We start from the raw sequence: 27,642 nt of genomic DNA on the forward strand, positions 1-27,642 counted from the left end.
CCATCTCTGGGTTAAGATTCATAGTCACCCCACCCTGTCGCTTCAGTGAGAAAACCGAAGGCTTTTCTCACCTGGCTAGTAAAGGGCAGATAGAGGAGGGCTGTGCCTTAACCACCGGGGGCATTTTCTGGGGAGGGAGACGGAGCCTGGCAGGAGGCAGAGAAGAAAGACGCTGCACTTGTCACTGTCCAGACGAGGTGCCTTTCTGTCCTCTCCATGGGGTGGAGAGGGTCCCTGGGAGCCGCCCTCAGTTATCTAGAGCCTGGTAAGAGGTGAAACTGCTTGAGTAAGTAAGCACTGCTTGGACATCAGAGAAGACATGCCTTTCAGGAATCGGGGGATAAGCACTGTAGCCCAGGGGTAGGAGAGGTCTCAGGCCTGGGGCAGGCAGAAGGAGCAGGGGCGAGGACGCTGGGGGATGGTGACGCAGACGGCTGGGAAGCCTAACGGAGGCCCACCCTTCCCCCTGTCCAGGCTTCCCATTCAGATCATGTCACCAAGCGTCACCGAGGACTCAGTACCTGGGTTCCCGGCTTCAGCGACGGCACTAGGTCTTTGATCATTTTGGCTTCAGAGACTGTGACTCCGCCCACCACGAAGAGGAGGAGGAGAGGGTGGTCGCTGGGATGAGGTCGGCTCACCTGCAAAACAAAACCTAGCGTTAGAGGCGTCTTCAGGGGCGGTGAGCAGCCATTCAAGAGATTATAATTCGTTAGGGGTACAATGTGTTAGGGGGTGTTAGCCCATTGACCAGGAACATGCCCAGCATGTCGCCTTCCTACAGCCCTTTACATAAATATTTTATTGAAAGAGAAGTTAAAGGAGCTGCTGCTGCTGCTAAGTCGCTTCAGTCATGTCCAACTTTGTGCGACCCCATAGACGGCAGCCCACCAGGCTCCCCCGTCCCTGGGATTCTCCAGGCAAGAACATTGGAGTGGGTTGCCTTTTCCTTCTCCAATGCGTGAAAGTGAAAAGTGAAAGCGAAGTTGCTCAGTCGTGTCAGACTCTTCGCGACCCCATGGACCACAGCCTACCACACTCCTCTGTCCCTGGGATTTTCCAGGCAAGAGTACTGGAGTGGATTGCCATTGCCTTCTCCAGTTAAAGGAGCAGGAAATATTAAATAACAGGGAAGACTGAGGGCAACTTTCCCTTCCTTTTCAGTCTACAGGTCTCAACACAAACGTGCTCCTGCCTTACAGAGTCTGTGCAGTTCCTTCCAAGTGACAGCCACAGCCTGGAGTCATCGTCTCTGCTTACACACGTTTCTTTGATGGCTGTCTTCTTTAATGGAACATAAACTGAGGAGGCAGTGATCTTATCTGCCTCGTTCACTGCTGAAGTCCCAGAGTGCTTAGTGCCATTTCAGAATAGGTGCTCAATAAATGCCTGTGGCATTGAAAGATGGTCACATCCCTAGGGAGGAGGAGGTGAAGGGTGGACAAAGATGCAAGAGCCCCATGCCCACCCTTGAGGGCACTTCATGCCCTTACCTTCTGCAAACCAACCTCAGCTGAGGATTGCACCTGCATGCAATGCTGCACTGAACATCACAAAGAATCCCTGCCGGGGCCTTAAGGTCTCACCAATGAGGCACAGTATAAACAACTAAAATGAGAGCATCTCCCAGTACCCTCTCAGGAAATGCACAATGCCAGCATGTAGACCTGGTGACTAACTGAAGGGGACAAGAGGGGGTTCCTGAAGACAGTGTGTTTGAGTCCTACCTGCAAGTTCAGGATGGTTCGGTGAGGAGTGGGTGCTAGTGGTATGAGCCAAGTTCTGCAGGCAAGAGGTCACCAGCTGGGGGCAGTGAGCTGGACAGCCACATGGAGTCATTATGGGAAGGATGCTGCCAGCTGCCTGCATGCCAGTGCAGCCAGAGGCGGGAGAAGCAGGCTGGGCTCCAGCCAGAAGAGTGTAGGCAAAGCAGGTAAGTGTCTGTGCTCACCACACTCACTAACACACAAGCCATCTTTGGGCCAAAGGATGGTCCCCATGAGTGGCAGGGTGGGCAGCAGGTTGAGAGGAAGAGACCCAGCCCTTCTCTTAGCCTGGCTCTCACTCTTTTTTCAACTTGGTTCTTCTGATTCCCTTGCCTAAATATAACTTTTCAGTATCTTATTTTAAAACACTTAGGAAGGTAATACATTAAGTGCTTCCAGTTACATAAGTTATTCCTTGGCTTCTGGAGAGGAAACTCAGAGTGAACAGGGAGGGAGGGAAGGATGGGGAGAAATCAGGGGAGGGAGGGGAAAAACAAAAGGCAGGAAGAAAGAAAGAAAAGTGGGTCTAAACTTCTTCCAAATGGGCAGTGTGGAATACTGGACAAAGTTACAGAACTCTTGGATTTTTAGAAAAAGACTAGACTCCCTGCCCCACTCCTCAACTTTCTGCCCTGTGGTTCCTTCCCTTCACTGCATTTGCTGATGGCTGTCTTCCAGTCCAGGTACCACACACCCACAGCGGTGCTGCCTCTGTCCAGCTGTCCCCCTGTAATAGCTCTCTCTATAGTCACCAACGGCTGTCATAGATAGGGGTCGACAGACATCTGTCTTCATTTATCTGGACATTTCTGTGGCATGTGTCCCAGCTGATGACATCCTTCTTGGCTACCACAATAGCACTCTCTCTGGGGTCTTCCTGCTACCTTTCCCATGGCTTCTTCTCACATTTCTTCATAGGTTCCTTTTCTTGGTCTGCTCAATTGTCGATACTCCTTGGGCTTTATCTTTGACCCTGTGCTAGGAATCAGTGAACTAAAATGGACTGGATGGGTGAACTTAACTCAGATGACTATTATACCTACTACTGTGGGCAAGAATCCCTTAGAAGAAATGGAGTAGCCATCATAGTCAACAAAAGAGTCTGAAATGCAGTACTTGGATGCAATCTCAAAAATGACAGAATGTTCTCTGTTCGTTTCCAAGGCAAACCATTTAAAATCACAGTAATCCAAGTCTATGCCCCGAGCAGTAATGCTGAAGAAGCTGAAGTGGAACAGTTCTATGAAAACCTTCTATGACTAACACCCTAAAAAGATACCCTTTTCATCATAGCGGACTGGAATGCAAAAGTAGGAAGTCAAGAAACACCTGGAGTAACAGGCAAATTTGGCCTTGAAGTACAGAATGAAGCAGGGCAAAGGCAAATAGAGTTTTGCCAAGGGAACACACTGGTCATAGCAAATACCCTTTTTCAACAACACAAGAGAAGACTCTACACATGAACATCACCAGATGGCCAACACCGACATCAGACTGATTATATTCTTTGCAGCCAAAGATGGAGAAGCTCTATACAGTCAACAAAAACAAGACCGGGAGCTGACTGTGGCTCAGATCATGAGCTCCTTATTGCCAAATTCAGACTTAAATTGAAGAAAGTAGGGAAAACCACTAGACCATTCAGGTATGACCTAAATGATATCCCTAATTATTATACAGTGGAAGTGAGAAATAGATTTAAGGGACTAGATCTGATAGACAGAGTGCCTGAAGAACTATGGATGGAGGTTTGTGACATTGTACAGGAGACGGGGATCAAGACCATCGCTAAGAAAAAGAAATGCAAAAAAGCAAAATGACCATCTGAGGAGGCCTTACAAATAGTTGTGAAAAGAAGAGAAGTGAAAAGCAGAGGAGAAAAGGAAAGATATAAGCATCTGAATGCAGAGTTTCAGAGACTAGCAAGGAAAGCCTTCCTCAGTGATCGGTGCAAAGAAATAGAGGAAAACAATAGAATGGGAAAGACTAGAGATCTCTTCAAGAAAATTAGAGATACCAAGGGAACATTTCATGCAAAGATGGGCTCGATAGAGGACAGAAATGGTATGGACCTAACAGAAGCAGAAGATATTAAGAAGAGGTGGCATGAATACACAGAAGAACTGTACAAAAAAGATCTTCACGACCCAGATAATCACGATGGTGTGATCACTCACCTACAGCCGGACATCCTGGAATGTGAAGTCAAGTGGGCCTTAGGAAGCATCATTACAAACAAAGCTAGTGGAGGTGATGGAATTCCAGTTGAGCTATTTCAAATCCTGAAAGATGATGTTGTAAAAGTGCTGCATTCAATATGCCAGCAAATTTGGAAAACTCAGCAGTGGCCACAGGACTGGAAAAGGTCAGTTTTCATTCTAATCCCAAAGAAAGGCAATGCCAAAGAATGCTCAAACTACCGCACAATTGCACTCATCTCACACGCTAGTAAAGTAATGCTCAAAATTCTCCAAGCTAGGCTTCAGCAATATGTGAACCGTGAACTTCCAGATATTCAAGCTGGATTTAGAAAAGGCAGAAGAACCAGAGATCAAATTGCCAACATCTGTTAGATCATCAAAAAAGCAAGAGAGTTCCAGAAAAATGTCTATTTCTGCTGTATTGACTATGCTAAAGCCTTTGACTGGGTGGATCACAACAAACTATGGAAAATTCTTCAAGAGATGGGAATACCAGTTCACCTGACTTGCCTCTTGAGAAATCTGTATGCAGGTCAGGAAGCAACAGTTAGAACTGGACATGGAACAACAGACTGGTTCCAAATTGGGAAAGGACTATGTCAAGGCTGTATATTGTCACCCTACTTATTTAACTTATATGCAGAGTACATCAGGAGAAACATTGGGCTGGTAGAAGCACAAGCTGGAATCAAGATTGCCGGAAGAAAAATCAATAACCTCAGATATGCAGATGACATCACCCTTACAGCAGAAAGTGAAGAACTAAAGAGCCTAAAAGTAAAAGAGGAGAGTGAAAAAGTTGGCTTAAAACACAACATTCAGAAAACTAAGATCATGGCATCTGGTCCCATCACTTCATGGCAAATAGATGGGGAAATAGTGGAAACAGTGTCAGACTTTTTTTTGAGCTCCAATGTCACTGCAGATAGTGACTGCAGCCATAAAATTAAAAGACACTTACTCCTTGGAAGAAAAGTTATGACCAACCTAGACAGCATATTAAAAAGCAGAGACATTACTTTGCCAACAAAGGTCCATGTAGTCAAAGCTATGGTTTTTCCAGTAGTCATGTATGGATGTAAGAAAGCTGAGCATTGAAGAATTGATGCTTTTGAACTGGGGTGTTGGAGAATACTCTTGAGCGTCCCTTGGACTGCAAGGAGATCCAAACAGTCCATTCTAAAGGAAATCAGTTCTGACTATTCATTGGAAGGACTGATGCTGAAGCTGAAGCTCCAATACTTTCGCCACCTGATGCAAAAAAATGACTCATTGGAAAAGACCCTGATGCTAGGAAAGACTGAAGGAGGGAGGAGAAGGGGATGACAGAGGATGGGATGGTTGGATGGCATCACTGACTCAATGGACATGAGTCTGAGTGAACTCTGGGAGTTGGTGATGGACAGGGAGGCCTGGCGTGCTGCACAGAGGAGCCTGGTGGGCTGCAGTCCATGGTGTCACAAAGAGTCGGACATGACTGAGTGACTGAACTGAACTGAACTGAACTGAACTGAACTGTGGTACTCTCACTTGAGGACCTCATCTACTTATATGCCTCCAATAATCTTTTAATTCTTCCCAAATCTATGTCTTTAGCGTCTCTATTTATTTCCAGTGGCCATCTCCACCTGGATGCCTCCTGGCAATCCTAAACTCAAGACATTTCAAATTTGATGCATGATTTTAACCATTCCCCACCCCCTGCCAAGTCTATTCTTTCTCTTAACTTTTTATAAGCATCACCACCTTCACAGTCCCCTGAGCCAGATACCTAGAAGTCATCTTGGATTTGCTATCTTTTTGATATCCTAGAAATGGCAGCCCACTCCAGTGTTCTTGTCTGGAGAATCCCAAGGATGGGGGAGCCTGGTGGGCTGCCATCTATGGGGTGGCACAGAGTTGGACACAATTGAAGTGACTTAGCAGCAGGTAAGTCCTATTAATTCTGCCCCCTCCAATTTACTGATCTCTTTTTGATTCCCACTATCCCTGTTCTGGTCGGCTTTCATTTCTTCTTCTTTTTAATATTTATATTTATTATTTATTTTGGCTGCGCTAGGTCTTAGTCACAGCATGCAAACTCTTTGTTGTGGCATGTGGGATCTAGCTCCCTGACCAGGGATTGAACCCTGGCTCCCTGCAATGGGAGCTTGGAGTCTTAGTCACTGGACCACCAGGGAAGTCCCTCATTTCTTCTTTACTAGATTATTGCTGCTGCTGCTGCTGCTAAGTCGCTTCAGTCGTGTCCGACTCTGTGCGACCCCATAGATGGTAGCCTACCAGGCTCCCCCGTCCCTGGGATCCTCCAGGCAAGAACACTGGAGTGGGTTCCCATTGCCTTCTCCAATGCATGAAAGTGAAAAGTGAAAGTGAAGTCGCTCAGCCGTGTCTGACTCAGCGACCCCATGGACTGCAGCCCACCAGGCTCCTCCGTCCATGCGATTTTCCAGGCAAGAGTACTGGAGTGGGGTGCCATTGCCTTCTCTGAGATTATTGCTAGGGTCTTCTAACTTGTCTTCCTGTCCCTCATCTGGCCACCCCCATCCATTCTTCTCATTCCTGCTTAAGTGAACTTTCTAAAGTGCAAATATTTATTATTGAATCTTTGTGCATTATCTTATCTGATTCTCAAAAATCCTTAGGAGGCAAATACAATCATTGGTATATGATGCAGATGAAGAGACTGCAGTTTACACATAGTGACTAAATGGTGGAGGCAGGGGCCAAACTGCAGAGGTTGCACTCTTAAACACCCGTCACCTCCACCGCATGCTCAGAGCCAGGAAGGATCAAGTTCAGACTCCTCAATTCAGTATAGAAGGTTTTTTCACATGGCTTTGCTTTTTGTCTCCATCTTCATCTCCTCCATATACACTGTTTCCTGGAGTCACTCAAAGATCTGAACCATCCATGAATGCATGGTATTAAAAAAACACATTTTGCTAAACATGCAACATTTTACTGACACTTGCCCTGAAAAGAGCATTTATCACAAGTGTTCAATTTATTTTCATAAACCAAACAAACCCTTGTGAACAGTACTTAGATCAGAAACAGAGAAAGCTGGCATTCTGGATCCCTTCATGCCCCCTTCACGTCACTACCTCGCCAAGGGGCAACTGCCATCTTGACTTCTAAGCGCTCAGTACTGGACTTTGCTTTTCTTGCTCAATGATATACCCTGAGGGTTTTTCTATATTAGTGGGAAAGATCTGGGGCCCACAGGAATTGGCTGGGACCACACCAGTGGGTTTGACCTAGCCACACTGGTGGCCTCTGTCTGCGCCCGTCACATTCCAGTTATTAAACACTCTGAGCACCACCTGCATCGTTTTATGTTACGTGGCATGGACAGCTTCCTCTGTGTAAGGTGCCCTTGCCTCTCCTTCTTTTTATCTTAAAATATACGTTTTACTGAAGTACAGTTGACTTACATTTCAGATACATAGCAAGGTGATTCAGTCATACAAATACACATACATTATTTTTGAAATTATTTTCCATTATAGGTTATTATAAGATATTGACTGTAGTTCCCTGTGCTATACAGTAAACCTTTGCTGCTTGTTGCCTATTTGTCTGCTCTTCTTTACCTCTTTCCTTCTCTCTTTAAAAGCCATCCTTGCCTCTAAAAATCTCTCTCTAACCACCTCTCAACTCCTGCCCCATGACCCGAATCTGATAGACACCTCTGCCCTGGCCTTATCACACTGGCTGCAACCTTGATAGGCCTGCCTATCTCCTCTCCTAGACTGTAAGCTACTGGAGGGTAGGGACTGATCGTATTTATCTTGGTATTTTGGGCTCTGAGCATAGCGCTAGCTCATGGTAAACTTTCAACAAGTGTTGAGTGAATAAAAAGAATGAATGAATGGATGAGCTCCACAGGTTAACTGGAGATGTCTTTCTTTCCTTAGCTCTCTCTCTAAGAGAAAGATCTTTTAGACACTCTGTTCTATGCATGCTTTTCCTGGCTGAGTAACAATGTGAAGTTCCTTCCAACCCTACAAACAATTGTTTCTCACTTATTCCTGGGACAGAAATACAACTGGCTTCAGAACTTCACATTGGTACAGCATGTTCTCAAAGACATATGCTTTCCATAAGTGAGTCCGGACTCTGAAATACACTGCAAGAATCTTGGAAGGATGCACTGAAAGATGAAAAGGAAAAAAGAAACAGCAACAAGGATCAATACCCCTGGGCCAAGGAGTTGAGAGAATGTTGATTTTGGTACAAATTAATGGGTGCCATTAATGCATGTTGCTGTTTGCTATTTTGGTTTCTGTTTAGATTTATGTTTTGATACCAGCTTCCTTTGTAGAACACATCAAGTTGGCAGACTATTGGGAAGTGGAGTCTTTCCAGTCTTTTCCATCAGAATAACACATTCCTTATAATCAGCCACACTCGGCTGAGTCTCATTTGTATGTGAGTTCACGGTGTAGGGCACTTTGAAGTTGCAAGATGTAAACGTCATTACTGCCATCATAAACACGCAGATTAATAAAGCAAGTCGGGCTCACTGCCCTTTCTTTCATTTTCTAAACCTTCACTGGCTGTGACTTTAAGACATTTCTAACCCTTCATTGGCTGTGATTTTAAGACATCAGTTCTGGTCAGAGAAGACCATTTCTCCCCACCATTTAGCCAGCCTTTGAAGCCAAGGCTGCCGACACCTTCTCTGCAGCTGTGGCCCCAAGAGCACTCTTTGATCTCCTGACTGGTTTCTATGGGAAGTGTTTCCTCTGCTCCTGGTTCCCTGGAGTTCTCTGGGCATTCCGGGAACCCAGCTTGCTCATTCTCCTCCACTCTGTTTCTCTTCATGACTGACTCATTTGTCCCCAGCACAGGCAACGGTCAGGTCCTCCATTCTCCAACAGTGGGCAGGCCTCGCAGGAGACAGACAGCATAATGGGAGCGTTGGCCCAAAGGTCCCTGGGCCCTGAGAGCAGCTGTGCTGACTTTGAAGGTGGCCTCGTAATGGCTCTTGTCCCAAAAGGAGTCAGTAACAGCACTGCTGTTGCCACTGAACACTTGACGTCCAGCTCCGCTGTTCATTCATGTATTCATCCATTCCACAAACACCTGGTGAGCAAGTACTATGGGCCAGGCACTGCTGTAGGCACTGGGAACTCAGCAGTGAGTGAACCAAGAAGAATCTCTGCCATCAAAGAATTTATATTTTCGTTGGGGAAAATGACAAAATACAGAAGTAAATTGATAAGTGAGGAAAGCAGTAAGTGCCACGGAGGAAATAAAGCAGGGTTGGGGTTCCCACGTGGTACCAGCAGGAAAGAACCCACCTGCCAACACAGGAGAAGTGAGAGGCATGGGTTTGATCCCTGAGTAGGGAAGATTCCCCTGGAGAAGGGAACAGGCAACCCACTCCAGCATTCTCGCCTGGAGAAACCCACGGCCAGAGGAACCTAGTGGGCTATAATCCATAGGGCTGCATGGAGTCGGACACAACTGAAGCGACTGCACACGCATGCACAGGGCAAGGGTTACTTTGCACAATCTTAGGATCTATGAAGTAGGTAGAAGCTCCATTTTACAGACAGAGACAGTGAGGCTTACAGAGGTGAAGTGACTTGTCCCAAGTTTTCCAATTCGTAAGCTATAGGGCTGAGACAGAAACCCAGGTCTGCCTCAGAGAAGAGTGGGATACATTCCACACGCCCTCATTTATAAACAGATTCTTCAAACCGAAAGCATTTTTACTAGCTTTCATCTCTTAAAACTCTGTACTTTTAGTTCTTTGGCCATGTCAGCCAATTACCAGTTTCCTTGTGGGACTTATTTCATCTCAGTGCAAAGGCTGCCCTGCTGCCAAAGTCACTCTGTCATTAGCTCGACCTCCCTGTTGCATTTGCTGCCGTGGATGGCGTCCCCATTCTGGAGACTCCCCACCCCCACCCCAACCCCTCTCTGTTTTCAAAGCCCTCTCAGTGTCTTTCCTGCCTCCTGGGCTCTCCTCTTGCTTGACCTGTCCAATCACACACTGTGTTCCTGACTGCTGGGGCCTCTTCTCCCAAACACCCTCCTTGGGTGGCCCTGCCCTGTCCACGGTCCAGGCCTCAGAGGGCTTGTGTCCCCAGGTTGCTACCGCAGGCCCAGGCTCTGCTGAGCTGCAAAGCTGTCTCACAGGCACCTAAACTCTAAAACACTAGTTATTTTCTTCTCCATTTCTGCTTCTGAGTCAGAGGGAATGTAAACACCTGCCACCCGATCATCCCCGACTGGATGAGGGGCCCTGGACAATGCCCTCATTTACTCCCACATCCCATCAATGCCCAGTCCAGTGGGACCCACCAGGGCTGCATCCTTGCCTTCATCCCTTCAGCCCCTACCTGACCCCGACTCTTCTTACCTTCTCTCCCTAATCTGATGCCAGTCTGGCCTCGTTCCCTGCTGCCAGGTGATCTTTATAAAATATACACTGGTTGTTTTGGTGATCTGCTTGCTAAGTTGTGTCCAACCCTCATGACCCCACGGACTGTAGCCTGCCAGGCTCCTCTGTCCATGGGATTTCCCAGGCAAGAATACTGGAGCAGGCTGCCATTCCCTTCTCCAATACCCTGGTTCTATATTCCTAAAAAACATGGCATAAAACCTCATCGTTTCTGGTCAAATGTCAAGCCTCCAGCCCTTCGTGACCTGCCTTCTGCTTCTCTCTCTGTCTTATCTTCTTCCACTCCTCACAGGCTGCTCTGAGCTCCAGCCGTTTGGAGTTACCTGGAATTCCTTCGACTTAGCCCAGAACTTCCATCACTTTGTATCTCACTCTCACTGGTCAGACACATTCTGTTCCTCTGACTCCCTGATTAAGCTCCTCCTTCTCTGTACTCTCACAGCCCGCCCAGACACCACTTCTCTCTTGTCCCCACAACTCTCAAGGTTCCTGTCCTTCTCCCTAACCAACTGTAAGCTCTCCAATGTGAGCTGTGCTGTGGCAGGTAGGACAGCTAGCCTGTCTGCATCCTCCTTACCCACAGCAGTGACTAGCATGTAAGAGGCTCTCGGTAATTGTTCACAGGCAGGCAAAGTTTGTAGCCGGCCAAAACCAAGTTTGTGTTTAATGATTCCTTCCAAGATCTAACTCACTAGAACTTATGGATCTTATTTAGCAAATGTTACACAAAAATCAAACCACAGTATGGAGCATAATTGAGAAGGAGAAAATATAAACAATAGTTATAAATAGTATTGCAAACAAATTCCAAGACTTGTGCTGATTTAATCAACAGACACCAAATGCTGAGATGTTTTCCTCTCATCAGAAATGCTATTAAGTATAATGGGCCTAAGCCAACAGTTCATCTCTGAGTTATGTTTTTCTTATGTAAACGATGAGGAGCTGGACTTGATGGCCATCCTCAGCAGGGATCTCACATCAAATTGCACCTGAAGCTCATCATTTTTGCCCTTTGTCCTTACAGCCTCCTTCACCCCATCGTAGTTGCATCTGCAGATGTCTGTCCAGCTCACACATGAACAGTCCCTTCCATCTGCACGGCCACAGGGTGGGCTCCTGGCAGCCGTGTAGTTACAATGTGGTCCTGCCTTCCTCCGACCTCGACTGAATGGTGCAGGAATGGGCCCCTGACCCAGGCCCAATGTGAGACCCTCCCCTGGGAATGGAGACTCGACCTAAGACAGATGGGGCCCAGTCAAGGCTCCTAAGAAGCCCCAGCACCTGTGGCACAGCTCCCAGCCGTTCACTTGACTCTTGTTCACTGAGCGTGGACACTGAGCTGGGATGGTTCTTGGCATCTCTGCAGGCTGCAGCCCGTCTTCAAGAACTGTCTGGTTTCCTGATGGCTTTCCAGTTCTTGGGCCCAATCTTTCCTGAGGCTCACTGCATGGCTGCCCTTGCATTCTCGGAGACACTTGGTCCTCCCGATGAGGGCTTTCCTTGATGAAGTTAGTGCCACTTGGTTAATTGCCAACAACGTATCTCAGCTCCAGCTTTTCCGGGTGGGCCTGAGCAGCTGCCCCCTCTATCCTGTGGGCCCAGGCCATGGAGCTCTCACAGGAACTCCTACTGAGGGCCCAGAGGCAAGCACTGAGTCTTCTGTGAGTGTTTTTCATAAATCTTTTATTTTTTTTTCCAGTTAAGCACGGCCATATACGAAAGGGAACAACAACACGCAGTTTAACAACACTCGTAAAAGGAGGTAAAAGGGCCTTGTGCAGTTTCGTCAGATACAACCCGCCCTCCTCATGCCAATTCCAGCAGAGAAAACATCTTGACAAATCATGTCCTTTAGTCAAAACAAGTTGGAGTCCAAACACATGGAGTAGATATAAAATAGATTATTTTCAGGAGACTGAAATCCAAACCACAAATTCCAGAAACGCATTTTCAAAGTGCTGCCTATTAGACATGCTCATTTTAAATTAAATTAATGCTGTTGTGAGAGTGGGAAGGCATGGTTCAACTTATTTATTAGATCGCTATCAAGTTTTTTTCTACAGAGATCAAGGTGCTTCACACACAGGCATTGGGAGAGAAGACTTACTTGACTGTTTAAAAAAAGTCAGGTTCTGCCAAAGAGGTTTCTCTGGACTTTGATACTCCCCTCCACCCAGGGCACTGCCCTTTGAAGCTGACAGTTCTGTGCGGCTAACCACAAGTCTAGCCTCCGGTGGAGGAGTACACTGAGTTGACTCCAAACACTTTCTCAGAACCTCAGGCAGAATGACCTCGAGGGTGCCCAGCTCTACTCCCCGGCCTGTCTCTTTCCTTGACAGGGCCTGATGGGGAGAACTTGGAAGAGCAAAGTTCTACAGCTCAGTGTCTCATCCCTCAGGAAGGCTTTTATTATTTTTTGTTAATTTTTTAAAAAGACTATATTATTTAAAATGATTTTAGGCAAATAGCAAGCATGACTTTTGCTATCAGAGCCTTTCCAGGCTCATTTATTTTGAAACCAGATCAGAAGCATGAGTGAATTTTCTGTCCTCTAGATTGAAGGGAAAACTTCTAGAATTCAAACACCGCTCTTGCTGGGCTGGACAGCCAATCCTACACTTAGGTGGAGGGCGGATGGTATTTTTCCAAAGTGGCCTCAATGATATTTTCTGCTCCTCATGCTCTGGTTCCGTTTTTAACAGGAAGAGAGCAGGTTCTTCCCCTTGAACCCAGGAAGGCATTTGTGACTGCCTCGACCGACAGACCACTGTCGGAGTGATGCTTTGCGGCTTCTGAGGTTCCCACCTGGTGCTCTCACTCAGGATGCTTGTCCTTGGAATGCGGCTGCCTTGCTGTGAGGAAGCTCAGGCCACATAGAGAAGCCTGTGTGGAGAGGAACTGAGGCCTTCAGCTCACAGGTCAGGCTGAGCTACCAGTTGATGGTCAGCATAACCCTGGAGGCGAATTCTTCTCTGCTGAGCTCTGCCCAGACAGCACATTCATGAACAAAATAAATGATCAGTGATATTTAAAGCCAGTGTTTCAACACGGCTTCTGATGCACCCATTGATAACCAGGACAGGTGGGGATGAGAAACTTGTCTGGAGAGTCTGATTTATACAGGAAAGCGTGCTAAAGCAATGGAAGGAAAGTGACTTTAACAAGTTGCAGTCTGATCTTAGCACATGAGGTTCTGACTGTACTAAGGGCAGAACCCAGCCGCCTTGACTTCCCTCTCACAGAGGATTTGTTTGATGCAGAGAATCTTGGACACATGGACGTATCCCCTAACTTCCACCATCTGCAGACACGTACATCAATGAGACTGAATGCTGTGAGCCACTCTGGAGCATCTGGGATGGAAGTCTCATTTCCCTACAGCACAGAGGCTGTCTGAGGGGCACTCGTTGGGTGGAGCACTCGCCCTCTCCCGGGATGTGGAGATAGCTTCTGTAGGGCTCCTGGTGGAGTTAGGGGCCTGAGTGGCTTTGGGCTTCTGCCTCCATTCCCCAGGTGGTCAGAGGCTAGCCCAGCTGGCCTCACCTTCCTTGAACCATCTCATCACAGCACATGTACAGAATCTCACAGGCTCTACAGCTTGCCCCAAGTGGGACGGTCTGTGTCCCCTGAGACTGAGGACACCTAGGTTGGACTCACAGGGGAGAACAAGGGGGTCTGGAAAACCACAGTGTGGTCGTACAAACACAGCTGCCCACAGGTGCTGAGACTCCATGTCTCTTAGCAAGAACAAGTCAGGAGTGAGAGAGGACATGCTCCTGGCTTTGCGGGGAGGTGTCTATTCTCTCCTATGTGATTCACTTGTTACTCAGCAGTTGATCTGTATGCACCAAATGCCCATATGTTGGCTCTGCACAGGGATACAAAGATTCTCAAGGTGGCTCTGGGAACCACACTCTGACCAGGACCATGAACTTGTAAAAATAAAAATAGCAAATATGTACTTAGCACTTACTGTAGGACAGGCACCATTGTAAATACTCTGTATGTATGAACTCACTTCATTCTCACAACAGCCCTATAAAGTGGCTACTATTATCCTCCTCAATTTATAGTCTGCAGAGAGTCAGACATGACTGAGTGACTTTCACTTCACTTCAATGTTTAATGATGAAGATGTATAATGATAAAGCAAGGAGTATGTGCAGCCGCAAAGGTGTGTGCAGAAGGTATGGAGCCCTGACGATACCCTGGGGCCTGGAAACCCCTCTCCTATGGTCTTCCTATCACTGCTATGGGGCCCACAGCACACCCTGCGGGAACATCTACTGGTCTACTTACTAGCACATCTCTCCCCGGCTTCTCACCCCCTGCCTAGGCTACAGGTCCTCCCTCTGATGACTCTGAGCCGATGTCATCTGTGAAACCAGAGGCGAGCAGCTCAGATCCCTTTCCAACACCACGGCTCTCCTGTTTGGACAAGCAGCACCCCAAGCCGAGAAGGAGGCCACATGGACACCTTTATTCCATCAGGTTCTGTCTGTTTGCTCCTACCAGGCTCAGCTTCGGTTGGCTCTGAGTGAGAAGAGGGGGAAACAGGCCCCAGAGGCAAAGAGTAGGGCAGTGAGTGGCAGGAAAGCAATGGCTGTTGGCCGCTGATACAGAATGAAGCTGCAGCGAGTGGAGGCAACCCAACACCGCTGCGCACATTTCTTCTCCTGGGGCTATACGGCCCATGAGTCCCTGGACTGAGTCCCAGAGAAACAGTGCCAGCAGATGACCCCGGGAGAGCGCCCTCACCTGGGCTGTTCTGAGGATCACTCCGGGCCGGGAGCTGATTAAGATACTGGAGAGGGAAAGCATCTGTGCTAATGAGGCATCAGGAAGAAAAGAATTTATGACATACGAATACTGAACTTCCAAGAGAATACCTAGGAGCATCCTGGTGCCAAGAAATATTGTGTGTAAGAGCATGGACTTTGGAATAAGATGGTTCTGGGGACGAATCCTGGTGTCCCACTTCCTGTGTGCTGTTCAGAAAACACTTAGCCGGGGGGAGGACGGCCCAACCCTAGCCTTCTGAAAGTTCATGTCTGCTGCGTACCCCTTCTGGGCTTCATTTTCCCCACGGGTAAAGCAGGGATAATGAAAGGGTCATCGTGAGGTCTGAATGTGAGAATGGCTGATCCCCGGGTACAGGTGACCACAGCTTAGCTGCCTGACTTTGGTAGTGAGAAGCCTCAGAGAACAGGACCAGGGAGACTGGTGAATGGCCGTGTCCATAAGAGCCTCTGCCTCCTCCCTCCACATCCTCTTCTTTCCACCAGCCTTAAACCAAATTAGAAGACACCCTCTCCCGATGGCACACCCCTATGTCAAAGACGGAGCTCTACAGGAAATCAAAGGTGGTTCCTCAAAGCCCTAGTGTTCCTCTTTTCATTTACTGCAGGTTTGTTCAAACCCTGACAAGTGGGCTGCTAGTAACTTTCCTTGCCAAGTTCTCTGGAACGATGAGAAGAGCCAGCCATAGAGGCCCAGGTAGAAACAAAATAAAACGATTCTCCCTTGGGATGCTGGGGTGAGGAGGGTTCTGCCTAGCCCACCAAGACTCTCCCACCACCTGCAGACAAATGAGATGCCCCTGGTAAGTGAGTGCAGAGGCCCAGCAGCTGGGGGCTGAAGAATGGGTCCTGGCAGCTGCTGGGAGAATGCATGATTCTTTTTCCTAAATCCGTTAAATGGAAACCTCCCTTTGGGATCCATCTCTGGGGGCAGGAGCATCTCTGCATGAGCCCTAACTCCAGGGATTTGAACGGAGAGAAACATGGCAGCCCAATGATGGCCCAGGACAGTTCTAAACATCTCCCCAGGCAAAGCCCGTCTTAGGACAGTGAAGCTTCCAACTGCGAGGAGAGCTGCAGAAAACACACTGTAGAGTTTAAAAGGGTAATTAAAAGATGTGATGTCTCATGGTTCATGAAACAGTGATGGAAAACGCAAGTGGACAGTCCTCCTACAACAAATGGTCTCTGTCGGCTGTTGGAGAGTTGCAAAGTCCATTAGTGTATTAAAGGCACTGTGACATATGACAGCAAAGACTTTTGGTTTAATTTTCTGTTTAACTGAGGGTTTTCTGAACATATTTTGTCACAGAACCCTTTTGCCAGGAAACTGTTCTTTTGTGGAACATCACTGGAGAGTTATGTTCGGGCAAGTTAGGTGTCTCACTGACACCATGCCTCTTTGCAAATCAGAAACTCCCGCAGTGAGCAGAGCATGGGCAGGTTCGAGCCTCCACTTGGGCCCTTGGCCAGACTATGGATGCAGCAGGCTGACTGCAAAAGGTCACAGTGGGCTGTCCTCAGACCTGACCGACCAGGGCAGGGAAGTCCACACTTCTTATTTTAGTTTCTCTTCAAGGTTAAGTCCAAGCTTATGAATGAAGCAATAGAGTGCTCAGGCAGAGAAAGTCAGAGAGCATGTCTAGCCGGGAAGCATCTGTAAAACCAGCCAGTATGAAGAGCTGCTAGACAACCCTGGCTTACATCTACACAGGAGCCCTTGAACACTTTTGAGAAGCTGATCTGTGCTGTATTATTAAAAACAAAAACAAAAAACAGATAGAGGGAAAATGCCCCAGCCACATGTTGCATCAGAAGTTGATGATGACTGGGAGCACTGGGGAGGAGACCTAGCATCCATTCCAGCCGCTCACTGCTTGGTTTAGAGTCTGACTGGCTTCCGCCCTCTGGCTTTTGGAGCGGACCAGTTTTCCTGGCATATGCATTTATTGAACTCTGAAAGGCCAGATCGTCTATGAAGATTAATTCATGATTTCAAAGACGCTTTGAAACTGGCAAAACATTCTGTTATTTCCAAGAGTTATTACAACCGAAATCCTGGCATAGACGAGGAGGTCAGCCTGTAATCTCATTTAGATCTTTTTAAATTTAGAAACTTTACAGTGGGTTAAAAATAGATCACATTTGTGTACTTTTCCTCCTTTCATCTCCACTGCAAAGGCGGTTTGGTAATTTTGACTTAGCCTCGATATTAGCCAGAGAAACTCTCGTACTTGTCACCGGGGAGTCTGCTAAGCCAAAATAAAAGTCATTTTCAAATGGATTTGGGGATGATGCTGGTTATATGACTGAGGAGAGTTACTTGTTATCCCACACAGTAAGCTCTAGAATTAAGGGTACAAGACTACCACTAAGATCTGTATGTGGATTTGTGTTAAGTGAAAATGTGAACCAGGAGGGATATTTTCAGTAGTGCTACCCTGGAGGGCTATGTCCTTACCTATTGATCAGAAAAGATCATAATACTTAGGTCAAAGGAAGCTAGAGGGTCAGGCTGTTTATAAGCAAAACTTACATGAAGATTGTACCTGGTTTCAGAAAGGCCAGACATTCTCTTCTGTGATACTCACCAGGGTTAAGGAGGTACCAGCATTTTCAAGTCCAGCAAAGAAAGCGTTACACTTAGGATTACCTCGTCATGGTGACTTTACCTTCATGAACATGCTGAATCCAGTTTTAAGGAGATCAGTGAGGCCTGAAGACATGTGTTCAATGTCAACTGGATCTGGCTTCTCGGGATTAAATATTTCCTCCACGACCTGCTTCAACAATGGTTTATAGGATGCCTGGAAAGACAAAATATTGTGCTGTAAGTAAAAGAGTTTGTTTGGTTTGTCTGGAGAGAAGATAGCTTTATCTGTACCAAATGAAGCAAAACAAGTTTATTTTTGATCCTGAGCAATGGCTATGGTTTTGTGTGTGTGTGAAAAGACAATATAACAACATTGATTTTTTGGGAAAAATGTTTATTCCACTACATTGGCACCATTTTTTGTTTCTCATACTCCCTTCCACAAGCAAACAACTCTTACCAGAGCTATAGTTATAGGATGGCTAATTTTTCAATCTAGATTTAAAGTGACAATTTAACGTATGAAGTATAAGTTCACTTCAGTCGCTCAGTCATGTCCAACTCTTTGCAACCCAAAAGACTGCAGCACGCCAGGCTTCCCTATCGTGTCCAGCACCAACCTTCCCCTGTCCATCACCAACTCCCAGAGCTTGCTCAAACTCATGTTCATCAAGTCAGTGATGCCATCCAACCATCTCATCTCTGTCATCCCCTTCTCCTCCTGCCTTCAATCTTTTCCAGCATTCAGATCTTTTCTAATGAGCCAGCTCTTTGCATCAGGTAGCCAGTGTATTGGAACTGCAGCATCAGCATCAGTCCTTCCAATGAATATTCAGGTTTGATTTCCTTTAGGATTGACTGGTTTGATCTCCTTGCAGTCCAAGGGACTCTCAAGAGTCTTCTCCAATGCCACAGTTCAAAAGCATCAATTCTTTGGCACTCAGCTTTCTTTATGGTCCAATTCTCACATCCATACATGACTACTGGAAAAACCATAGGTTTGACTAGATGGACATTTTCTGGCAAAGTAATGTCTCTGCTTTTTAACATGCTGTCTAGGTTGGTCATAGCTTTTTTCCCAAGGAAAAAGTGTCTTTTAATTTCATAGCTGCAGTCACCATCTGCAGTGATTTTGGAGCCCCCAAAATAAAGTCTCTCACTGTTTCCATTGTTTCCCCATCTTTTTGCCATGAAGAGATGGGACTGGTTGCCATGATCTTCGTTTTTTGAATGTTGAGTTTTAAGCCAGGTTTTTCACTCTCCTCTTTCACTTTCATAAGAGGCTCTTTAGTTTCTCTTCATTTTCTGCCATAAGGGTGGTGTAATTTGCCTATCTGAGGTTATTGAGATTTCTCCCAGCAATTTGGTTCCAGCTTGTGCTTCTTCCAGTCCAGCGTTTCTCATGATGTACTCTGCATAGAAGTTAAATAAGCAGGGTGACAATATACAGCCTTGACGTACTCCTTTTCCTATTTGGAACCAGTCTGATGTTCCATGTCCAGTGCTAACTGTTGCTTCTTGACCTGCATAGATTTCTCAGGAGACAGGTAAGGTGGTTTGGGATTCCCATCTCTTGAAAAATTTTCCACAGTTTGTTGTGATCCACAGTCAAAGGCTTTAGCATAGTCAATGAAGCAGAAGTAGACGTTTCTCTGGAACTCTCTTGCGTTCTCTATGATCCAACAAATGTTGGCAATTTGATCTCTGGCTACCCTGCCTTTTCTAAAAACCAGCTTGAATATCTGGAGGTTCTTGGTTCACGTACTGTTGAAACCTAGCTTGGAGAATTTTGAGCATTACTTTGCCAGCGTGTGAGATGAGTACAGTTATTCAGCATTCTGAACATTCTTTGGCATTGCCTTTCTTTGGGATTAGAATGAAAACTGACCTTTTCCAGTCCTGTGGCCACTGCTGAGTTTTCCAAATTTGCTGGCATATTGAGTGTGGCACTTTCACAGCATCATCTTTTAGAATTTGAAATAGCTCAGCTGGAATTCCATCACTTCCACTAGCTTTGTTCGTAGAGATGCTTCCTAAGGCCCACTTGACTTCACATTCCAGGATGTCTGGCTCTAGGTGAGTTGTCCCACCATCATGGTTATCTGGGTCATGAAGATCTTTTCTGTATAGTTCTCCTGTGAATTCTTGCCACCTCTTCCTAATATCTTCTGCTTCTGTTAGGTACATACTGTTTCTGTCCTTTATTTTACCCATCTTTGCATGAAATGTTCCCTTGGTATCTTTAATTTTCTTGAAGACATCTCTAGTCTTTCCCATTCTATTATTTCCCTCTGTTTCTTTGCATTGATCATTTAGGAAGGCTTTCTTATCTCTCCTTGCTATTGTTTGGAACTCTCCATTCAGATGGATATATGTTTCCTTTTCTCTCTTTCCTTTTGCTTCCCTTTTTTTCTCAGCTATCTGTAAGCCCTCCTCAGACAACCATTTTCCCTTTTTGCATTTCTTTTTCTTGGGGACGGTTTCGATCACTGCCTCCTATACAGTGTTAGGAACCTCTGTCCATAGTTCTTCAGGCACTCTGTCTATCAGATATAATCCTTTGAATCTATCTGTCACTTCCACTATATAATCAAAAGGGATTAGATTTAGGTCATACCTGAATGGTCTAGAGGTTTTCCCTACTTTCTTCAATTTAAGTCTGAATTTGGCAATAAGGAGTTCATGATCTGAGCCACAGTCAGCTCCCGGTCTTGTTTTCGCTGACTGTATAGAACTTCTCCATCTTCAACTGCAAAGAATATAATCAATCTGACTTTGGTGTTGATCATCTGGTGAAGTCCATGTGTAGAGTCATCTCTTGTGTTGTTGGGAGAGGGTGTTTATTATGACTGGTGCATTCTCTTGGCAAAACTCTGTTAGCCTTTGCCCTGTTTCATTTTGTACTCCAAGGCCAAACTTGCCTGTTACTCCAGGTATCCCTTGACTTCCTATTTTTGCATTCCAGTTCCGTATGATGAAAAGGACACCTTTTTTTGATGTTAGTTCTAGAAGGTCTTGTAGGTCTTCATAGAACTGTTCAACTTCAGCTTCTTTGGCATTAGTGGTTGGGGCATAGACTTGGATTACTGTGATATTGAATGGTTTGCCTTGGAAATGAACAGAGATCATTTTTTTGTTTTTTGAGACTGCACCCAAATATTGCATTTTGGACTCTCTTGTTGATACTGAGAGCTACTCCATTTCTTCTAAGGGATTCTTATAGTAGTTATAATGGTCATCTGAATTAAATTCACCCATTCTGGTCCATTTTAGCTTACTGATTCCTAAAATGCCGACATTCATTCTTGCCATCTCCTGTTTGACCACTTCCAATTTACCTTGATTTATGGACTTCACATTCCAGGTTTCTACGCTTCGGACTTTACTTCCATCACCAGTCACATCCACAGCCGGATGCTGTTTTCGCTTTGATTCAGCCCCTTAATTCTTTCTGGAGCTATTTCTCCACTCTTCTCTAGCAGCATATTGGGCACCTACTGATGTGGGGAGCTCATCTTTCAGTGTCATATCCTTTTGCTTTTTCACACTCTTCATGGGGTTCTCAAGGCAAAGATACTGAAGTGGTTTGCCATTCCCTTCAGCATGAAGTATGCTGAAAAGCAAAATACTGTCAACTTAGATAGACATGAAGATGCTCTCAGGTCTTTCCTAAACATCCTTAGAATTATGCTCCCTTCCTTTAGGATCCCAAATGTTTTCTTACAATGTACTGTCACTAACCAAGCCGAAAGCAATCTCTTTTTTCTAGAGAAGTCAACTCCAAGTACAACTTGCCCAGAAAAAGAAGCCAAGTTACCCCAAAGAAATCTGACCAAGGTCGGGACTTAGAGAAAGGATGCCATGTGAACAATAAGAATTTCAGTAGGGGACTTCCCTGGACACTCCCAACGCAGGGGGCCTGGGTTCAATCCCTGATCACGGAACTAGATCCCACATGCTGCAACTAAAGAGTCTACATGTCACAACTAAGACCTGGCACAGTTAAATAAATGAATACATTAAAAAAAAAGGAATTTCAGTAGAATTAAGTTGATGTGAATTTACAACACCTACAGTTTGGTAAATGGTGCTACATCTATCCAGGTTTTGGTAATATTTGGAGGCAGCTGCCTCTGACCAATGTGTATTCTAAGCAAATTCCCTTCCTCCTTTCCTTGGGTCTCCTTACTACCTCTCTCTCTTGGGTCTCCTACTCCTCTCTCCTTCCCTTCCCATCAGCTGGACTGCTTTACTCCCAGTCGTGTTGTTGCCTTTGCTGCTCCAGTTCTGTATGGCACCCCAGTGAAACCATGAAGGGTGAAGGAAGAGGAGTGTCTACCCTCAAAGCACTCTACTGTATCTATCACAGACTCAGGAAAGCCAGCGCTGCAGAGATGTGGTGAACTGTGTCTCCTCTTTGTACTGGCCAGATCTGTGACCGACCTTTAGCCAGTGTTGAGGACATCTGGGGTGCTGACTTCATCTCTGGCCTCGTCCTGCTTTCCCTACAGTCATGTTTTACTCTTAGTTTCCCCTTATTCCAACTTTCTTACTTGAAATATCTTAGAAGTAAATCAGGGTATAAATCATCACAATCCTAAATAATCAGTTAGCTAGAAGGCAACTAGTGCATTTAACAGGGATAAGAGGTAGGGAGAAATAACAACTGTTGAATTGAAGCTGCAGCTTTCCTCTGTTTATTAATCAAACAGACCATGGCATGCCCAGAGATCTCATAGGCAGATGCTCATGAAAGGGAGAGCACTGTGCAGAGACAGGGAATTTTATAAACAAACAAAACTACAAGTCAACCTCCTCATTATAAAGCTATAACACCAAGTTAGATTTTTAAAATTTATCATACAGGCAAAAACGCAGAGGTTTGAAAATACACTCTTTTGATGAGGTCACAGGAAACAGACATGCTCATATACTGCTGGTGGGAGTGTAAATTGTTACAATCAGCAGAGAGTAGTCTGGAGATACCTATCAAAGTTATCAACACATCTGACCTAGCAACCCCACATCTAAAACTTAATCCTACAAATATGCTACTGTATGCAAATGAGATCTATAAAAGTCTATTTGTTACAGAAAGGATTGGAAACTCATGTGCCCATCAGTAGGGAGCTGTTTAATAAATGGAATCCATCTCCATGAAGGAATGCTGTGGAAGTTTAGAGGGGAACTCTGTGTTGATAGGAAAAAGCAAGGTGAGAATAAACTGTGAGTGGAGAAAGCAAGATGAGGAACAGTGTGAATAATGGGCGTTTGTGTAAAATGTGCCAAAGGGAATATGAAAGTTTGCACTTGCTGAAACATGCGAAAAATAAACTCAGGTGTGATATACAGAACCACCATAAGCAGTGATCATGAAGTGGGGGACCGGACAAGAGAGAAAGGTGGGAGGAAGTCTTTTCACTGTATTCCTTCTTTACTAAAACACTACCACACACACACACATCTACACCCACACATACTCCCACAGATCAAGAACCATCTTTTTTTCCTCACTTGTTAAAAATTAATAAGTTATTTATGTCTGGAAGAGGTTGGAATAAAGCACACGAAAATGTAAACGAGGGCTAATGCTAGGTTCTGCAAGGAGGGGACTCTATTTTCTTCTTTTTCCAAAACTTCAGAAATTAACAGGTATATTGCTGGAATTGAAACAATCCAATATGTATCTTCAATGTTAAAAAAAAAAAAAGTTCACAGAATGGCCTCTGAATTTCCCAAACCCTCCTCCCCAAGTAAACTGTCTTGAGAAATTTCCTACCATCTCAGCCTTTCTGGATATTTAATCTCTTAAACTTTAATCTCTCTAAACTGCTCTCCACGGAGAAGTCCTTTGGCCAATACTCTGCTAACTTATCAAATATTCATCAACTGCTTCCTTAGAAATAGAACCAGTTTTTGGCCAGGCACATGATCAATTGGCTGAAAGACTTCATTCTGCAGCCTTTCTTGCTGCTGAGTCTGGAAGTTTTGGAGAATGATATACAAGAAGAAAGGGAGTGGGTCTTCTAGAAGCTTTCCTCCCCTTTCTCTTTTCTGCTGCCTGGAATATGAAAGTGATGGCGGCGGCCCCCGCAGCCACTGTGGAACACTGAACCATTTCTTGGAGATGCTAGAGCAGAGGGCTGGAAGAAATCTGGGTCAGTGGAGACTCATGGCATTACTATAGCACAGATGGACTGAATCAGAACCTACATATGTGACAAGACAAAACCTTGCATGTTTAAGCCATTGTGTTTCAGATCTCTGCTACTTGCAGCTTAATAAAATTCTGTTACACAGCACAAATAGAAGATAAATAAAAAGCCCACTTTTCTTTCCCGGAGCTTATAGTTATTTCTTTTAATTATTCTACATATAGTTATACAGACTAACATTGGGCAGAACCAGAGAGACACACATAGGCTGTCACATTTAAGAGAGAAGGGAGTATATCCCTCAACCTACAAAAACCAAAAGAAGGCTGTTGCTCACCATAGGATGCACCTTCAGTAAGTAGGATGAGTAGTGACTCCAAGAAGAGCTCAGGCATAGGAAAAAGGCCATCCTGTTGTCCAGCAAAAACATTATGTCGGGGCCCCCTCTGTGCAAGGCACAGGGTACCAGGGTGACAGGACTGTGCTCAGGGCCCCAGAAGCCCCTGTGTTGACTGGAGACAGGGAAACAAGGAAGCGTGGAAGCTTAGACATCCCCTTTCTCCCTTGCTCTACTTTCAGCTCAGCCCTGGGGAATGCAGCTCCAGGGAGAAAGGCCCTTTGAGTCAGCCTCCCCTTGAGGGTGAGCAGAGATTTGGAAGTGCTATTCCCTTAACACCTTCATTCTTGGGACTTTGTGATCATGGAATGTTACTGGGCAGGGCTGTAAACACGTTTTATTATTTTTTAAGATATGTAGATAACATTTATTGAGATTGAGAAAAGCAGCCACAAATTAAGTACGGAAAAGTCACAGATAACAGGCACATCACATAATCCAGAGAAATAGTCAAAGTGCTTTTCTTAATGAACTGCCTCTCATAATTCTGTAATACTCATTTTTTCTCGACTGAACTCTCTCCTATGACATTCACATGACAGTCTCACATGAGAGCAATTTTAAAAAATAATTTATTTTTAATTTTGGCTGTGTTGGGCCTTCACTGTTGCATGGGCTTTTCTAGCTGCAGGGAGGTGGGGCTGCTCGCCAGATGTGCTGCTTGGGCTTCTCACTGCAGTGGCTTCCCTTGCTGCACGGCATGGGCTCTAGGGCACGCGGACGTCAGTAGTTGTGGCTCCCAGTCTCTAGAGAGCAGGCTCAACAGTTACGGCACATGGGCTTAGCTGCTCCGCAGCATGTGGGGTCTTCCCAGCCCAGGGATCAAACTCATGTTCCCTGCACTGGCAGGTTGATTCTCTACCGCTGAGCCACCAGGGATGCCCCAGTTCAGTTCAGGTCAGACGCTCAGTCGTGTCTGATTCTTTGCGACCCCATGGACTGCAGCACGCCAGGCCTCCCTGTTTATCACCAACTCCCGGAGTTCACTCAAACTCATGTCCAGTGATGCCATCCAGCCATCTCATCCTCTGTCGTCCCCTTCTTCTCCCGCCTTCAATCTGTCCCAGCATCAGGGTCTGTTCCAAGGAGTCAGTTGTTCACATTAGGTGGCCAAAGTATTGGAGTTTCAGCTTTAGCATCAGTCCTTCCAATGAACACTCAGGACTGGTCTCCTTTAGGGTGGACTGGTTGGATCTCCTTGCAGTCCAAGGGACTCTCAAGAGTCTTCTCCAACACCACAGTTCAAAAGCATCAATTCTTTGGTGCTCAGCTTTCTTTATGGTCCAACTCTGGGGGTGGGGAGGGAAGCCCCATGATCGCAATTTTGAAATATCATTTTTTATAATGAGATGTGATGGTTATTAAGCTGTTGTCTCTCAAGCCCAACTCTCTTCCATGCTCAGTTCTGGGAGGCTGGCCTGCCAACCATATTTGTGCTTTGCCGTCTAGATCTGTTCGAGTCTGCCCACAGGAGCCCAGGAAGGACACTGGAAGGCAGGGAACGCAAGCAGGAACCTGCTCCTCTCTGTCATTTCTGTTAGCATCACCCCAGCAATGGTTCCTTACCACTTGCAGCTGTCCCTTCTCTGGCCTTTAAAATCATAGAATCCAATACATTACCTTTCTTGTTTAAACTTTCAGCTTTTTTCTTTTTTCTATTTTCACTGGTAACAAAAACTCATTAAATGATATAAGAATGGTTAATTTAAAGATACATGCACCCTCAGCACTATTTACAATAGCCAGGACATGGAAACAACCTAAATGTCCATTGACAGAGGAATGGATAAAGAAGGTGTGGTGTACACACACACACACACACACACACACACACACACACACACACAGAGTATTACTCAGCCATAAGAAAGAATAAGGCGATGTGGTGTACACACACACACACGAGTATTACTCAGCCATAAGAAAGAATAAGGCGATGTGGCGTACACACACATACACACATACACACAGAGAATATTGCTCAGCCACAGGAGAGAATAAGGCTATTTACAGCAACATGGATGGACCTAAAGATTATCATACGAAGTGAAGGAAGCCAGAGAAAGATAAATAGATATCACTTATATGTGGAATCTAAAAAAATGATACAAATGAACTTATTTACAAAACAGAAATAGACCCACAGACATGGAAAACAAACTTATGGTTATCAAAAGGGAAAGGGGCAGGGAGGGATAAATTAAAAGGTTGTGATTAACATATACACACTATTATACATAAAACAGATAATCAACAAGGACCTATTATATAACACAGGGAACTATACCTGATATTTTGTAATAACCTATAAGGGAAAATAATGTGAAAAAGAATATATATACATATAACTGAATCACTGTACTATATACCTGAACTAACAATATTGCAAACAACTCTACTTCAATTAAAAAAAAAAGAGAGAGAGAGAGAATTTACAGTGATTTACGATCCAGTGATTAGGACTTGATGCTTCTACTGCAGGGGCCCAAGTTCAATCCCTGGTCAGGGAACTGAGATCCCGCAGGCTGTGCAGCACAGTCAAGAAAAAAAAAAGATGTTTTGCCACTTAAATATTATATAAAAAAGATTTCTAAATTCTTCTTTAAAACAACTAAGCACAGAACAACTAAATAACATTGTTCATTTAAAGAGCTCGATTTAGGAAAAGACTTTTTCAGGTTCAAAGCAATACTTGTCTCATGATTCGTTAGCAAACACATTTCTTAGTTTCCCCAATCAGGGTTTTAATCATGAGAACTTTTGGCTTCTTCCTTACTCAGTTTGGATTTTTTTCTGCCCCAAATCATGTCACTGAAATCTGACTAGAATGAATGGCTTTGGCAGTAGCTTCTTCTTTTTTTATATTTCAAGACTTTGAGTCTTTTTTTTTTCCTGTGCTGGGTATTCTTTGCTGTGCAGGCTTTTCTCTAGTTGTGGTGAGCGGGGGCTGCTCTCTAGGGTCTGTGTGGGGGCTTCGCATTGCAGTGGCTTCTTTTGCTGAGGGGCACAGGCTCAGTAGGTGTGGCGTGTGGGCTTAGTTGCTCCTCGGCATGTAGGAGCTTCCTGGACCAGGGATCAAACCTGTCTACTGCCTTGGTGGGTGGATTCTTTAACACTGAGCCCCCAGGGAAGCCCTGGCAGTAGCTTCCTAGATGAGACTCCCCTAACTATTATGGACTTTTCTGTTCAGCCAGAAGCTACTTACTTCTCAGCAAAGGCCCATAGAAGGGGGTGATGGGAAGACAGATGTCTTTCCCTAGGGCCCTGTTCAGTTTCCTCATGTGTTCGAGAGGAACAGAGGGGAGATCAGTTG

General features: G+C 45.4%; 1 protein-coding gene across 1 annotated transcript in view; it reads right to left on the reverse strand.

Moving 5' to 3' along the window:
- The window catches only part of SCFD2 (sec1 family domain containing 2), a 392,528-nt gene that overhangs the window by 12,893 nt on the left and 351,993 nt on the right, over positions 1-27,642 (reverse strand). The window contains exons 7-8 of the mRNA XM_040238200.1: positions 17,857-17,991; positions 522-641 (exon numbers count right to left, since the gene is read on the reverse strand). Of these exons, the coding sequence (XP_040094134.1) occupies positions 522-641; positions 17,857-17,991 (255 nt within the window). The remainder of the gene's footprint in view (positions 1-521; positions 642-17,856; positions 17,992-27,642) is intronic.

This window comes from Oryx dammah, unplaced genomic scaffold (genome assembly GCF_014754425.2).
Source record: "Oryx dammah isolate SB20612 unplaced genomic scaffold, SCBI_Odam_1.1 HiC_scaffold_3, whole genome shotgun sequence".
NCBI lineage: Eukaryota > Metazoa > Chordata > Mammalia > Artiodactyla > Bovidae > Oryx > Oryx dammah.